The 16,065-nt window shown below is 31.4% G+C and overlaps 1 protein-coding gene across 1 annotated transcript in view; it reads right to left on the bottom strand.

The window, feature by feature from the left end:
• The window catches only part of LOTGIDRAFT_210379 (hypothetical protein), a gene marked incomplete at its 5' end in the record, with an annotated part of 35,906 nt that extends 20,334 nt beyond the window's left edge, over positions 1–15,572 (bottom strand). Inside the window, 35 exons of the mRNA XM_009062126.1 lie at positions 125–302; positions 573–727; positions 968–1,059; positions 1,170–1,249; positions 1,522–1,628; positions 1,756–1,842; positions 2,067–2,216; positions 2,422–2,535; positions 3,522–3,627; positions 3,786–3,883; positions 4,229–4,436; positions 4,684–4,985; positions 5,354–5,533; positions 5,661–5,888; positions 6,141–6,305; positions 6,543–6,755; positions 6,980–7,120; positions 7,407–7,519; positions 7,831–8,029; positions 9,098–9,253; positions 9,614–9,755; positions 10,083–10,285; positions 10,713–10,938; positions 11,189–11,382; positions 11,700–11,850; positions 12,106–12,404; positions 12,671–12,885; positions 13,005–13,162; positions 13,320–13,572; positions 13,746–13,880; positions 14,145–14,431; positions 14,620–14,708; positions 14,899–14,990; positions 15,100–15,172; positions 15,399–15,572. Coding sequence (XP_009060374.1) covers positions 125–302; positions 573–727; positions 968–1,059; positions 1,170–1,249; positions 1,522–1,628; positions 1,756–1,842; positions 2,067–2,216; positions 2,422–2,535; positions 3,522–3,627; positions 3,786–3,883; positions 4,229–4,436; positions 4,684–4,985; positions 5,354–5,533; positions 5,661–5,888; positions 6,141–6,305; positions 6,543–6,755; positions 6,980–7,120; positions 7,407–7,519; positions 7,831–8,029; positions 9,098–9,253; positions 9,614–9,755; positions 10,083–10,285; positions 10,713–10,938; positions 11,189–11,382; positions 11,700–11,850; positions 12,106–12,404; positions 12,671–12,885; positions 13,005–13,162; positions 13,320–13,572; positions 13,746–13,880; positions 14,145–14,431; positions 14,620–14,708; positions 14,899–14,990; positions 15,100–15,172; positions 15,399–15,572 — 5,763 coding nt within the window. The remainder of the gene's footprint in view (positions 1–124; positions 303–572; positions 728–967; positions 1,060–1,169; positions 1,250–1,521; positions 1,629–1,755; positions 1,843–2,066; positions 2,217–2,421; positions 2,536–3,521; positions 3,628–3,785; positions 3,884–4,228; positions 4,437–4,683; positions 4,986–5,353; positions 5,534–5,660; positions 5,889–6,140; positions 6,306–6,542; positions 6,756–6,979; positions 7,121–7,406; positions 7,520–7,830; positions 8,030–9,097; positions 9,254–9,613; positions 9,756–10,082; positions 10,286–10,712; positions 10,939–11,188; positions 11,383–11,699; positions 11,851–12,105; positions 12,405–12,670; positions 12,886–13,004; positions 13,163–13,319; positions 13,573–13,745; positions 13,881–14,144; positions 14,432–14,619; positions 14,709–14,898; positions 14,991–15,099; positions 15,173–15,398) is intronic.
• Positions 15,573–16,065: the final 493 nt, after the last annotated feature.

The following is a 16,065-nucleotide window of genomic DNA, read 5'->3' on the forward strand; positions in this document are numbered from 1 at the left end:
ACATTCAAGCGAAATGATAACTGTGATATTGACATTTTGATTCAGATTTAGAAAAACAGGACATTTGACAAGTATTCCCAAGATAAAAGGTTTTTGAAATCCCCTAAAATAATTGTGAACTTACGTCAGTCAATTTGATAATTTCACCAGAACTAAGACAGAGTTTTTTATTGTCGTCTAATACTGTATTCATATTCTCAATCCATACAGCATCTACTGGTCCATCAAAAACATACCATCTTTTATCTTCATCAGTAGCAGAACAACCACCTCGTATCAGAGTTGATAATATACCATCAGTCCTAGAATATGTTTCACATTAGTATTGGTGGACAAAATATATCTTAAAATGAAGCATGCTTAATATGCACATATTTTACAAGAATACAATCACAAAGACCATTCAGGGCTGGGTTCTGTTAGAAGAGATTTATACTGTTGTAGTAAGAAATCTCATTATGCTCAATAAAAATGCTTGTTAATGACATAGTTGATTCTCAATCCTTTTGAAATTTTTTTAGCAGTATGGATACTCAAGGACTCTCAAAGCTGAGGGAAAAAGAGAGGCTTACCATTCATGGGTTAAGGGATCAAATTCACCATATAACTGACCCATGGTGATAGATTTTGGGTTCAATACATACGAATGTACCATTTCAAATACTACACCAGCTGGTGACATCTGACCTTTCAAAGCTGACATGGCATGTTGCAGAACTTCGTAACACTGTAAAGAAAAGAAGTTTTTAACTTCAATTCAATTTAACACACTACTTAAATAATGGTACAACCATCTCTAATGCAATTTAAATAAATTGTAAAGATGTTTCTTATATTATGTATCTGGGACACTGAAAGCATCAAATTGCACCATTCTAATTTTTAGACAGACATCTGGTTTTTTAACTAAACCTTAGAATTTGATGACCTTTACGATATTAAAATAAGTTAAGTTAACGAAACTAACCTTAGTTTTACCAGAGGCTGTAGGTCCTACCAACATAAGACCATGTCTTACAACAGTTGTTTCATATAACTGAATACATTTCTTAATAAATCCTGAAAAAAATCATGCTTCATGATTAGTCAAATTATCATACAGCCTGGGATTGAATTGTAAGTTATATAATACAAAGTAAGATGGTGATCAGACAAGGAAAATAACTTACCAGGTACATCTTGTATACCAAGTTTAGTACATGTTTTACGTAGTGAGGTATCTAATGCTCCATAATCTATAGCTTCTTCTCTACAATTATTATCATTACAACATTAATCATTCTAAATTTGATTAGCTAATACACACTGTTCAATTGCTTGTATTTTTCAGTTAGGCAGATTTCAACTTTCTCTATCAGCTGCCTGCTATCTGAATCTATTTTAAAGCAAGCATGTAGTTGACGTGAGCCTACAGGATTCGGACTGTATTGCTAGCCAGGTGGGCATGCTCAACCATCTTGAAGACCTGATCCCACTCAGCAAATGAATTAACAAATAATTTCAATTAAAGTATGAACTTACTTTATAGAAGGGAAGAGATCAGACACAATACCATTGAATAATTTCAAATCATCAATCAAAAACTTGGGTACATTTACATCTCTAATAGCACGTAGAGCTATCAATTCCTGCAAGAATAGAGAAAATTTGTAACATTTTAAGTATTCCATAGCTTTATCATATTATCTGCATTGCACATTATAGTACATATTGCAATATATCATGCTTATGGCATAGACTGATACTAGAACTTACCTCATTCATATCAGCATACTGTCTCTTTAAGTTACCAGCAGCAGATATAACTGATTTTACAGCTCTCATACCAAAATCATAATGATCCTAAAATATTACACAGGAAGATTATTAGAACATTTCTCATTCTATATGAAGTTTTTCTGAACATTCAAGTAAAGGTCCTTGTTTTTATCACTTATTGCTACCTTCATGTGATTTAATACTTAAAGCGAAGTGGCCATTATGCTTTAGTTTTTAGGATAATTATTGTTGATTATATTAAAACCTTTCTTAAAGTTTGTCAGTTGATTGTTAAAGTAAGTACTCACCTGAGAACTCAACTGTTCTGATGATAATTTAAATGTTGTCACAATCTTTTTAGCCAATTTCTTGGCATCAGAGAATCCAAAAGAGAATAAACTGATTTCAGCAATCAGAGCATAATCTGGTACCATCATAGCTACTGGACGGAACAATGCCTGTGTATAAAAAAAAAAAACTTCAGAAATGAATTTTCAGAAATCCGACAATTTAAAACAATTAACAACAAACTTGGTCAGAATCTAATGACAACCTGCTTAGCGCCAAGGAAGAAAGGAATGCTATTCCAGCAAAACATTACGTTTCACTTTTTCGGCTTTTCCCCTTATTTCAATCTAATACTGTAATGATAAACAAATGTACCTTAAGATTATCAGGAAGTTCTGTACGACCAGCATAACCTGGGTTCATAGTAATAAATACAGCACAAGATGCTTTTAGATTTAATTCTACACCTTCAAATATAAATCTATCAACCTACAAGTTAGACAGTTCAATATTATCAATACCAATAAATATAATAAACTAACAAATATCTTCCTACATTTTCATGCCTTTAATATTATCAAATATTCATTTTTGAGTTCTAAGCAGACATGTTCAGTCAAAAGAACAATGTAAGTCAGAGAAAATATAACAACATGTAATCTTTTCTAATATCATATATATACATGAAGTTCTACTAAAAAATTCTAATTATATATATAAAGATTTAAGAAAATGAAAATAAATGAAAGAACTAAAGAGCATACCCCTTCTAACATAGCTTTATTGATTGTCATAATCTGCATAGCTACTACAGATAATACTTCAATATCTATTCTATTAAATTCATCAAAACAAGCCCAGGCTCCAGTACTACAGAGAGAGGTAGAGAAAGGATAATAAATAGAGTATGTAAAGGGTAGATACAATATCTTCATAATATCAAATTCTCTCTTGTTACATTTGACAATTTAAGAAATTAATGGACGTCTCCATATTTCTGAGCATGTGCAAGAAAAGATGACATTTCAGGTCAATGGTCAGTTTTAATTTTTTAAAGCTTAAGTTAAAACAAATCATCGACTGAGATTTTGATATTATAAAGATGGGGAGTAACGGAATATATGATATAAAGGTTACAGACTACAAAAGGAAATTGCAAAGAAACACCATTTTACAATTTAAATAATACTAAACTATAGGAAATATATATCTAAATATAGAAAAGGTATGTATACATAATGGAAAATATTGGATAGTTGAGTACACCATTCCTAAAAATTATTATTGTAATGATTTGAGGAAAAAAAAAGCTGTAAAAGTAAAGCTATAATGAATAAAACTAATGGAGACCATAACCACAGGGACTATAACAGTACTACATGAAATATATGAGTATATGAAATATATGAGTAACGGTATATAGAAAATTGGGTATAGACAGTTGACTAGACTACAAGACTACAGTCATCTCTCACCCTCTGTTGTTGGGCTTTTTGTATAGTTGTAATTTGTTGGGCTACGACTGATAATACTTCAATGTCAATACGATTAAATTCATCAAAACAAGCCCAAGCTCCAGAACTATAATGGGAATAGATATCACATCAAAATCCAAAGCTACACATTTATTGAAACAAGATTTAAAGAGATTTAAAGATAGCAATTGATTTTCAATTGGCATCATTTCTCTATCAACCTAAATTCTCCAGATATAATATATTTTATGCATAAAAGCTTACCTTGCCAAACCTTTCAAGAATTTTCCCATGGCCATAAAATCAAGCTGATCGGAACAGTTAAATACAACACACTGGATAGCCATAGCTTTAGCTAAATCCTACAGATAATATAACAAATACATCATTGATATATGGAGATTTGCTAGTGTGATATCAGTGGTAGATCATTAACTATATTCATAAGGTCTGCATCCAGATCAGATACAATTAGAGTGATGTGTGTAGTAAATCATTTATTAACTTTAATAAAGAACATTTATGATAGTTTTTTTTTAGATGCATATCAGTTCATTTCATTTGCATCTCTCATATTTAGAAAATTTTATTTGTATAAATCAATTTAAAGCTATATATCAACAATTTAGTATCCGTTCACTAATGTAATGAGGTGAGTGTCATCTTGAAATAGGTTAAATGATGATGGCAAGACAAGAAAGACAAACCTTAGTAGTCTCTGTTTTACCAGTACCAGCAGGTCCAGCTGGGGCTCCTCCAAACTTGAGATGTAGAGCACCAGTGAGTGTTAAATAACACCTATCAGTTAATGGTGTTATAACCAATCTACTTGTGTTACCAAGATATTCATAACCATACATAAACTGGGCGTTTACAGCTCTTGTGTATAGATTCTCATCTTCTAACCAATAATATCTATCAGAAAAAAAATTGAAAATAAGATATCTCTGACATTTAAAAATCTTTTAACCTTATAATGAAATGAAATTAAAAGGACCTATCTAGTCTTCACCATACTGGAATGAAACTGCAGTGTGTAATGAGTGAAATTTCTTCATCACAGTACTTTTTTTCTCTTTCCAATCAAAGTGATGTTCATACAAGTTGCATGTTACAACATAAATCTAAGCTATACAGTTACTGAATTCAAAATGTCTGTTACCTCAATTGACTAATCCACTCAAAATCATTCGCTCCACTAACATTTTCAGCTACCATCTTAGCTATAACATCTCTAGCATGGACTTCTATTACAATCAAAGCTGATAATGTCATTCTACCAATACGACTAATATCTTGTCTTACAAGCTCTCTTAAATCATCAAGTTGAGATAGTAATACAGTAAATAACTCCTTTAATACACCTTTCTCTAGAGCTTCTGTTACTTCAGCACTCCAATGAGTCTGACAACCAGCAATTACAACTTGACCTGGCCAATTTAATACCCATTCTGTTCTTGGTATCTATACATAGAACAATAAGATTAGCTATATCATCATATTGTGGTCTGGATCAGTTCCTACAACAAGACCTACTTTCTAGTCAGATGGAGTTGCTTGCCCTTGCTGTCCTTTGACATGAAATTTCTCATGAAGATTGCCTTGAGAGACATGATTAAATAAAGATCTAACTGAATCCTTGTTCATGTTTGGAACCACCCCCAACAGCAAAATATGTTCAACTGATTAACTTTTACCAATCTTATCTTGTCAGACATATTAGACTTGCGTTACTGACAATGGCCAACTAGGTCGTAGATATCAGCTCGGTTTACAAGTAGAATGTGCCATAAGCTTACCAATTAATGATGTTAAACAAATAATTAACTTACCTCTTTATAGTTTACCAATGCCTCTTTTATAATCAGACGTAAACTCTCTCTCATAACACGTTCAATCTCTAACATCCAGTCCTCAACGTTACCAGTAGGATACATAGTCTGACGGAAATCAACATCCTCTCCTTCACCAGAATACATCTTAGTAATCTTCAGATCATCTTCAAATTTCAACTGGAAGACGACATTTCATAAATTTGTGAAAAGAAATCACAGTTGAACATTGCAATCATTTAGTATAAGTATATCAATACTTACAAAACTTCGACTGTGTTAAAAATATTTTTTTAAAACAACATACCTTAGCAATATTTTCAAAACATTTCTTAAGATGAGGTTGAACAGCTGTAGGATCTTTAGTCTGGGACAATATCTCCAATAATTCATCATCAGACAGGAAGTAGAATCGTGGGAAGGAGTTACGTTTGGTCTCCAGGTATTCACTAAGACCTTTCTGTACTTGTTCTAACAGTTTGTTACATTCTCGCAGGTTATCTAGTAGTCTGTTGTCAGGACATAGAGATATCACCTATAAATATAATATACAAAATATTTACTCAATTAGACTGATACTATTAAGTATCAGTGTACATTTTTGTAAATAATACTGTTACAAATATTGAAAACATTTATGATAATGAGTCCAATATTTACTGAACTATGGATTATTTTGGACAATTGTTTATCAGATTGAAAGTTTATATTATCATCAAAGATATGTTTTTAACCTAAATTCCACAATTCTCTTATTTTCACTAGTTAGTTTTTTTGTGGTAGTTACCTGAGGATTCTCTTTAGCTGTCTTCATGATCTTTCTCCAGATTCTCTCCATGGTTTGATATCTTTTACTTTCTACAGGTAATTGTCTGTTAATATCTTCAGAACTAAAGATAGGTTCTAGATATAACCAGGCTCTCTGACATTGTAACCATTCATCTAATACATCCTGTTATAAAATAAACAATATTCAAATAAATCATAAGATATACTAGTATTGTTGATCTAACATCATTCAGTCCATGGATGTCAAATATATCAATATTGGCATGCCTAATATGTACAAAAATCAAAAATACATCTGTGGATACCACATTCAGCTTTAAAAAAGAGAATTATTTCAATGATGTGTTCGAGCTGCAACAATTGTATAATAAAGATTCATGAATCAAAATATTTTCATTACCTGAGTTGTTCTAAGTTTACTCTCCCAACTACTTATTCTCTCTTCAAATGGTTTTTTATAGGGTGAGAATGACATGGACTGAGTCATTACAATATGATCATCTAATAATTGAGACGTATCTTCTGAACTTCGTAAAATATAAGTACCAGTATCTTTATATGGCATGATTTCAAATGAAACTGGTTCCCATTCTTTCTCCATTTTATCCAAGGCCTGTAAGGTAACAATACAAAATATTTGCATTTCATGAAATATTTTGGATAAAGAAACTGCATCCTGCAATTTAGTGCAGTGACAGTGAATATCCAATGACTGGTTCTAGCGTGATTACATTTCAGATTTGAGGCATTTCAAACAAATCATTTGAAAGTGTATGGATACTTATGACTTATCAAGGAATTCTGAAAATGACACATAACTTTAAGGAATCTACTTACATTTTCAATGGAGTATTCCTTCCCAGCCACTTCTGCTACTTTAGCTATAACTGTAATATGGTCCTGTAGTTTCATCTCTAGACATTTTGAGAAGGTCAGATTAGCTTTAGGTCGTACAGGGAATCCTAGATCATCAGATAACTGGAAAAAGAAAGCAAACAATACATGGCCATTCAATTATTGCTAGGGTTAATTACTCTCAAACAGTTTAAATATTTTCCAGACTAAAGCCATAAGATAATACTTGAATGTGTCTACTCGATATTCAGGGTGAGAATTAACATTAATTTGACTCTTTGAAGGTCAAAAAAAGAATTTTACTCAAAAGTTTGAAAGAACAACTTAGCAACATTACAAAAGCATATGTATCAGGAGCCCAGAAATATGAATATGTGAAATATGAAAAGAAATTTGAGTTATAAGTTACCTGTTCCCAATGTCTATTTCTCATACCAGGATTACGTAAACCTTGTATCAATGGTATAAATGGTTTAAATTCTTCTATAGCTTGTTTAATCTCTGTTGGTACCAACTGTACACCTGTAGGAGAGAGGAGCAAGAGAAACATATGCTAATTACTTAATTTTGAGAATGGATAAGTCAGAATAATTTGTTTAAGTAGTTGCCGCAATATGCTTAATCTTTTAATAATCTTAATTGTTACTAATATTCAAAATACACAGTTTCACAGCTTCACATTAGCAATTTAATGTCCAGTGATCCCCTTGAACTTGAATCAATGACAAAAATAAAAACACCAGGATTGAAAATCCGAACATAGCATCTTGTCAACAACTTTAGCTTAAATTCCTCATCTCCTGTTTAACGTTGAAGTGAAAAACTATACATACTTGGAATATCTTGAAATATCTTGACTGATTTATGAACTGTTTTATAAGCTTCATTTACATTCTTCTCTACTTCTTCAGCATTAATGGCAGTCAATGGATCATTCATCCAGCTTTCATGCCATTTTTGCCAATCAGCAACAGTAAGCCAAAGATTTCGGAAAGGCTCGAAATCCTTCGCAAGTCTTGACAGTTTATCATACTATAATAACAAAATATACGACCATCCTCTAGATTATAAAGCGTGCAAACATCTAATAATGAAAAAGTTAAATCAAATAAAAGTAAAAATAAGCATAAATGATACAAATTGTGCCACACTGATTCAATTCTATACTTAAATTAACTACAGTACATAGATACCTAGTTGGATTGTGTTCACATCATATTTACTATATACTTGGATGTATAATACACCATTTCCCCAAAAAATGACAAAAAAGTGTTCTGGTGGTAATTAGAATTGCAAGGTAGAAAATCAAATTGATAGTAGAATGTCTTTTAAAAAATCTGACAAGTATCATAGTCAATATTTCTCATTGTTTCTGAGGTAAAATTGATGTGAACATATCTCAAATAAAATAGTAAGAAAACAAAGAAGGTAAATATCTTTGATCCTGTAATAAGTATCTAGATCTATATCTAAAGACTCATGCTAAAGGTTGACACCCACTCAGTAAGTAACAAAACATGCATATTTCCCTTCCCACCTTCTAAAAGAGAAGAAAAATCTACTACAATAGTTACTAGATCATGCAAAATATTCTACAAATAAGATAAAAAATAAACACACACAAAGCTGCTCAAAAAAAAGGCCCACAACAGTGTCCCACCTCCCTCCCCTTACAATATCACAATATTTCTATTTCTATATAAAGCAGTGCTCAACTAAAACTAAAGTCGTGTAAGTGAGGATTCCACTTTGTTGCTATCAATATGATAATTTGGCAAACTTGACAAGCATTTTCAAGTCAGAAATTACATCAGAAATCTTTAGTATCCTGTTTATCAATTCCAAGTCACCAAACATTGGAATCAACCATTTCTAAAACTCCAACATGCTGAAATACTGACTTAAATACAGGTTATTTACAAAGTCTAATTATCAATTCCAGTCTTATTAAAGGGATACAGCTATCTAATATTTGATTAAACAGCTGGAACACTGAAATTTAGCTGGTCGAGCAAATATTTAGATAGACGACTACATCCCTCTATAAGATTCAATCTTCAATGAACATGCAAAGATATAGTATTGATCAAGGCTTACATTAGTAGTAGGCATTCCAAACAATCTCTCTCTATTATTGTAAGTAGATGCTAGACCCTGGGCCTCCTTCAGTTGTTTATGAACTCGTCTGACTTCATTGGCAACTTCTTGTGCCTTTGATACATCAGTGTAAGCAGCCATACCAGCTACAACCATCTGTAATCGAAAAAGAATTATTCAAACATTAAGTATATATATGTAAATATATATGTTAGTAAATGCATGACTGTTGAACTTTAATCAAACTAATTGCGTGTGATATTAATTAAGATTTCTTATATATACCACCTTTCAGCTTACTATGTAATATTCAGTAAAGAGAGGTGCACTCATACAGTTACAGATATTCAGACAATTTGCAAATCCTGTAATAAGTAATATTAGGTACAAGCTTTCACAAAATCTAATGTTTGAAGGATTTGAGTTGATGAACAGGAACAATTTATCTGGTAACTAAATAAACCATACTTTGTTACTATGTCCATAGATTGATTCCATTATAAGACTTGACATTACCTGAAGATTGTCCATTCTATCTTCAAAGTTAGTTTGATCAGAACTTTGTAATTTACGGAATCTTTCTTCATCAGCCTCCAACTGTATCAGAGTCTGCTGCATTTGATTCTCTATTTTATGTGGCCATCCTATTGTTGTCCACCTTTTAATAAACCACATAAATATTCAATAAACAGACATGAATTGAGGACACCAGAATAGCGTGCAGTTAAAAATTTCAGCTTCTTATTGTCATAGTGTATCTATTTCTATTGTCTTCATTTTTTCAAAGCAAAGCCAAAACAAGTATTATTGACCATAAATTGTTACTTTTTTGACGAATTTACCATCTTTATACACAAAATTAACCTAAACCTAATATACTAATTAATGAATGTGAATTTTCATTGAAATGGTTTTAGAAATTTTTGACATTGTAATATTGCTGAGTAAGCTTATACATCATCCAGAACATGATTTAATCTCTTACTTAGCATTGAAGTCATCAGTAGGTAAATTATAATAGAATTCTTCAATCAATTCATAATCACTCATAGCTTTATCAATTAATTCTTGATGATCTTTAAGTTTTTCTGGAATATCTTTCATCCATTCTCTGATCTCTGATAATTCTTCTATACAATTAGGTTTCTCATACAGTTTCCTACTGATAGACTTAAATTCTTCACAAGCCTAGAAGAAAAAACATTTGTGGAGAAATTTGTTTTTTTATTAGATAATTTTGGCAATGTCACCATAATGAATACAAAGAATTTCACATAGTTTGTCACTAGATAAAGCGCATGCACAAATATATATATATTTTTTTACATCTTTGCCATTTACTGACATGTTACTTGCTTTTCGTCCGACACAGTTGCTTGCCCTTGCCGCCATGTGACAAGAAGTAGGATTGCCTTCAAGAACATGAATGAATGGCAAGTTTTTTTGGAAAATACCGAGCCTTCATCCATGATTTTAAACCTCCATTCATCATTAGATTGTTAAATAGTTTTATTCAGTTTGAACGAGGGTGGTATATCCTAAATACACCTTGCCTACAAGCTCAATTAATTGAGTTTGTTAACAATGCAATAAATAAATGCATTAGATTACTTACATCATCAGCTTGTTTACGAAGTTGTCTAGCCAATAACTCTAGAACAGCATTACCTAGAGCTTTACGTTTCTTAGCTAATGCTTGTCTGATAGTATCTGTATTAATTTCAAATGGTCCAATAGTAATACGACTGGGTAGTGTTTGTTCTATTACTTCTTTCTCAGCTAGATGCATCTCAACTTCACTCTTAACTTCAGCTGCTGAGTGGTTCTGAGCTTCATACGTCCTTGAAAATATATATTCCTCTATCACTCAATTCATCAAGTCATTCAAATATATATCGACAAAGCATTATTTACTGTGTGGACTGTCCCAGATGATTCAAAATATTTTAGTCACATACGTTTTTATCAAATCACTAATGGTGCAAGGAAAAAACAAGTAAATTTTGTACAGAACATACAATGCACATTTGATATGAAATTATGCTGAAAGGGGAAAAATGACAAAATAAATTCACTCCAAAAAACACTCACTTGATATATTGTGGTATATCCATGTTGAACAATTCTAGATATTTATCATATTCTCTAGCATATGCTTTCATTGGTATCAAAGCTTGTTTAATAGCTAATCTTACAGTATGTCTTAAATCTTCTATAGGTGGTTCATGTTCTCCTACTGACTCTAATAATGGTGTACCAGACCAGAATATATCTTCTAATATATACTAAATAAATAAACAATATCATTATTCATCTTTTAGTTGAAAGTAATTTGTTGATGTATTGACCCTTTAAGCATATCTTAATTTCAGGATACTCAAAAACTGCTTTTATGTAAAAATGGTTTACTAAAAGTATCAAATACCAAGGTCAAGGACCAAAAATTTCGAAACCCTAAAAGACATGACTGGCAGGTATGGTCGATTCCTCAGTCATTCCTTGCAATCTACTAATGGTATTGGATCAGTTATGAAAGACATTATATCAAGACTTTTGGTTAAGATTTATTCCTGAAGTCAACATAGATTTAACATAAACTGACCTTTTCTAGTTGAGGTACATTCTGTGTTGATAAAATACCCTTATCAAATAAACCTACTAATGTTGATTCAAATGAATTGAGATTGGTACTGTAATGAACGCCTTCAGGATCCATTGTTAAATCAACTAAAAACAAGGCATTTCTCTTCGGTCTGAAAATAAAAACATTAACATAAGTTGAGGCAAGTAAAATCAAAACTTGAGACATTAAATATATTCAAGAGAATTGTTTGCTGTTTTAACATTCTTATATTTCACTTTCTTGTGTGTTATTTCACACCTACTAGGATCTAAAAACATTCTAACAAACATCAAATTCAACCTATCAAGTTATGCTCTATTGACCAGATCACTTTTTCACATCATTGAAATTTTTAATGAATTTTTTCCAGTAATTATTTTATTACCTATAGTTGCTTTTCATTACTTCATTTCCCCAGACAAATTCCTCACTTAGCTCCAGTGTAGAATGACAGGCATCAACCACCATTTGGGTGAAGTTTTGAACTGAGTCTTGAACTAAGAATCTCAGAGTATCTTGCATAATAAATTTGACCATCTCCATAAATTTCTTGAGTTTAGATATTTGATAAACTTCCCAGTTAGTTTCATGGATGTTAAACCAGCCTTTAACTACATCACGTAGAGCTGTTCTGATATGGTTTCTCAAATTGGTAATCCAACTATCTTTTAAAAATAGTGAAACCTGAAATGAAATATATCTATATTCAAAGCCTCTTGAAAACAGATGCAGTTCAGGCTAAAATTAAACAATGAATTATAACACCAGTCTGGAAAGGCAGGGGGACATTGACACCTAAAAAATTGTTCAGACATTTGTTCAAAATAGCATATATTCATACAATTAAAACCAACTAGTGTATTTAGTCTGACATGCATCTTCAATTCAATGTTACAAATATCCTAATGTATTCCATAGTCATTATTTTTAAAGCAAAGAAATACAATTACCTGTGATGTAGCCTGAGATTGAGTCTGTTCAAATTCTTCCAGTCTCATAGCTTTAGCAGTAGGTATATGAAACAGAGACATTCCTGCTACCTTATTACAATCAGTTCTAACTCTTTCTGTAGCTTGTATACTCTCTTCTCTAGTTAATATTGAATTAAAAGCAAAACTATCATATTGTTCATCAAAGGTATAGACTGGAACATCCATACAACATGCTGAAATGAAGAAATATTAAACATTTATCATCAGGAGAAACGACAACTTGGCCAGTATCCTATCTTTGACGAAATAAACTCATCTAATATTTAAGACTGCTATTTCAAAACAATCTTACCTTTCAGAGGAATATCTGCTGGTACAGGATCAGGTACACGAACAAAAGCAAATGTATCTGGATCTTGTTCAATGGTTTGTTCAAATATAATTCTATTCATAGATCTACAGAAATCTATATTTACTTCTTTTTCTAGGATCTGGATATAATCTTCAATACTGAAAATAATTTAGATGTCAATAAATTCGTGGATATGATGAAGTTTTGAGTAAATCTTCAATTAGGCATGGAAATATCAAAGATTAGTTAAATCAAAATATATCACGAAATTGTCAGTTATTGGCAAACTTGTATGAATAAAATGCAAACGCTTACTTTTTGTCCTTAGATAAGCCAGGTGAACCTTTTGCCCATTCTATCATTCTCTTTAAAGATGCTTGATCTAATTCACCAACACCATCCATAGGCATACAATCAATATACAGATTATATCTTAATTCAGATTCACACATTCTTCTCAATTCAAATGCATTAGCTACACGTCTAGCAAATAATCTTGGGTCTTCAGCAGTGAACATCATTCTTATTCTAGGTATCCAATATTGACTTGGGCTGGGCACCATTTCTCCTAAAATACAAATAAAAATCTACATCCTGTACAAATTTCCAAAAGAATCATCATTTATACAACTGTAGTTGTAGTTGTACATAAAATTGGCATCACAGTTATGTATTTTAATTTGTAGATACTGATTATCAAAAATCAAGAATAATTATTATTTTTGGAAGCAAAATCCATACCGTTTTCATCACTCTCAACAATAACACGTCCATCTTGATCTAGTTTCTGTACCAGGTATTGTTTACTCTTCTCATGATAATCTAGAACACCAACTTGAAACCAATCATAAACAATATCAGGATCTGTTGGATCTTCTGAAATAGAAAACAATTCATGTAAAAAAAAAACTCAACATTTTCACATATTCTTCTCCATTATTTCAAACGATTTTTCCTAGTTCATTGTTGCTACAAAATAGTAGACAAACTAAATCAACTTCATGACAAAATATTCACATTGAACAAGGCCTTGTCAACCTTCATAAGTTGAACAACAGACTGAACAATGTAAAACAATGTTTCAATATATCTAAAATATAAGAGCTGATTAAGTTTTTTCATAATTCAAAGAAACCTTACTCTCAGCATCAGAATCTTCTGATGGCAATAAAGCCTTTCCAGGAACTGGTTTACGAGTTCCATTGGTCTGACCCAGTTTAATCCATTCTTCAGGTGTACGACAGTCATATTCTTCATCATCAAAAATATGTAGAGGTAAATACGGTGGGAATGGTGCAGGATTTTCAAGATCTTCGTTTAAAATTACATTATTATTGACAATCTTCTTAGGCATCAATAATTCAGTTTTAATGTTGAATTCACCTAGTAAATCATCTAGGTCTAATTGAGCATAATGGCGTCTTCTCCTGTAACAAAAATATAACACCATACATTTATTTCGTATAATATTTTATCAAGTATAAGTCTGAAAAAAAACTATATATAATTTTAAGAACTTAGAAAGTTATATAAGGAGGAATAGTTGAAAATAAAAAAGTCAAAACATAAATATCAGAGCAGAAATATGTTTAAATTTTAAAGAGATTAAACATACCTTTCAATTTCAATTTTACGAGGGCAATCTCCAGGTTTAGTGTAGAATGGAAGCTGAACTTTAGGTTCAGATGAATGCAAGGAAAAATCCTATAATAAAGAAAATAACTTTATAGCACATGTTTTAACTGTCATCTTAACCAAATGATTCAAAGTTTTTTCCTTTATATGTGTTTTTTATCTGTTGAGCCCTGTTCAAAATATTTGCCCCATGCCATAATTTTATTTACTTCTGTTACAGTACTACTTCTTAACAATAATAATATAAATAAAAACATACAGTAATAGTCTTGAGTTCTGTAGTAGGACCATAAACATGTTCATCTAATTCTTTCTGTGCATCTTCTACGGTTGGGGCTTTAAATGAATTTACTGAAAGAAAAACAGGTTGTATGCAAGTGTAAAAGCCTCAAAAAAGATCGGTTTACATATCCGAGCAATGAAAATATGATCAAAATAACACATAGTGTGGATATATTACCTAAGGGTGTGTGTTTCTCTGTGGAAACATTCCATAATGTATTCTGTAGAGTTTCAGGTCCACTTAGAATATTCTGAAATGGAAATATAATTATTACACAAGCTGGAAAAAATCTAAGTATCTTTATGCATCATACAGAGAACTAGAATTAAGCTTACTACTGCCGGTATCAAAAGTCTATCACAAACATTCTATTATATGAATTTCTTGCTAAATTACGACAATTACAGATTAAACTTATACAACAAATAGATATAAGTTTCCTTGATAAGCAACAGTAGCCAATATAAAAAGTTTACCTGTAGATTTTCTGGTGGATCATCACTACTGATAATATCAGAATAATATCCTCTTTGTTTTATCACTGGATATACCTGACCCTGTCGACCAGTAGCTCTACTTATAGTACTCTCATTAGATCTGTTAGCAGAGAATGATCTGCTATGAGAACTTAGAGATGGTCTCTTAGACATCTTGGCAGTAAAATAACTAGAAGTAAAAGATATGTTGATATCAATGGCTATATTATATAAAAATAAAATTAAAAGTAGATCTAGTCTTAGTAATTATTAGGGCCTACTTCAACTTGTTTTTATTAGCACTAACTAGCGTTTACTATCTAAATCGTAACCAGACATGATATGTATGATGCCGATGGACGTGTGTAACTGGCAATGCTATTTTGTTCCACTCGCATGTAGTTTTGCAAGCTAAAAGTGAAGTTATAATACAGAGACCACGTCGATAGCAACACTGGAATCATTCTTGATAACTTCGAGCTTTTCTCGCTGCAAAACATGCAGATCTTTTCATTTATTCACACTAGGTCATTATCATATATTCCTACTTACCAATTAAAGATTCATTTTTATCTTGTATGGATAAATGTTCATTCATTTACTGTTATAAGATAAAATGACAAGTGATCCGCTAACTTTTACTGTTAGTTTACAATCCAATATGGAG

This window comes from Lottia gigantea, assembly GCF_000327385.1.
Source record: "Lottia gigantea unplaced genomic scaffold LOTGIsca_5, whole genome shotgun sequence".
Lineage (NCBI taxonomy): Eukaryota > Metazoa > Mollusca > Gastropoda > Lottiidae > Lottia > Lottia gigantea.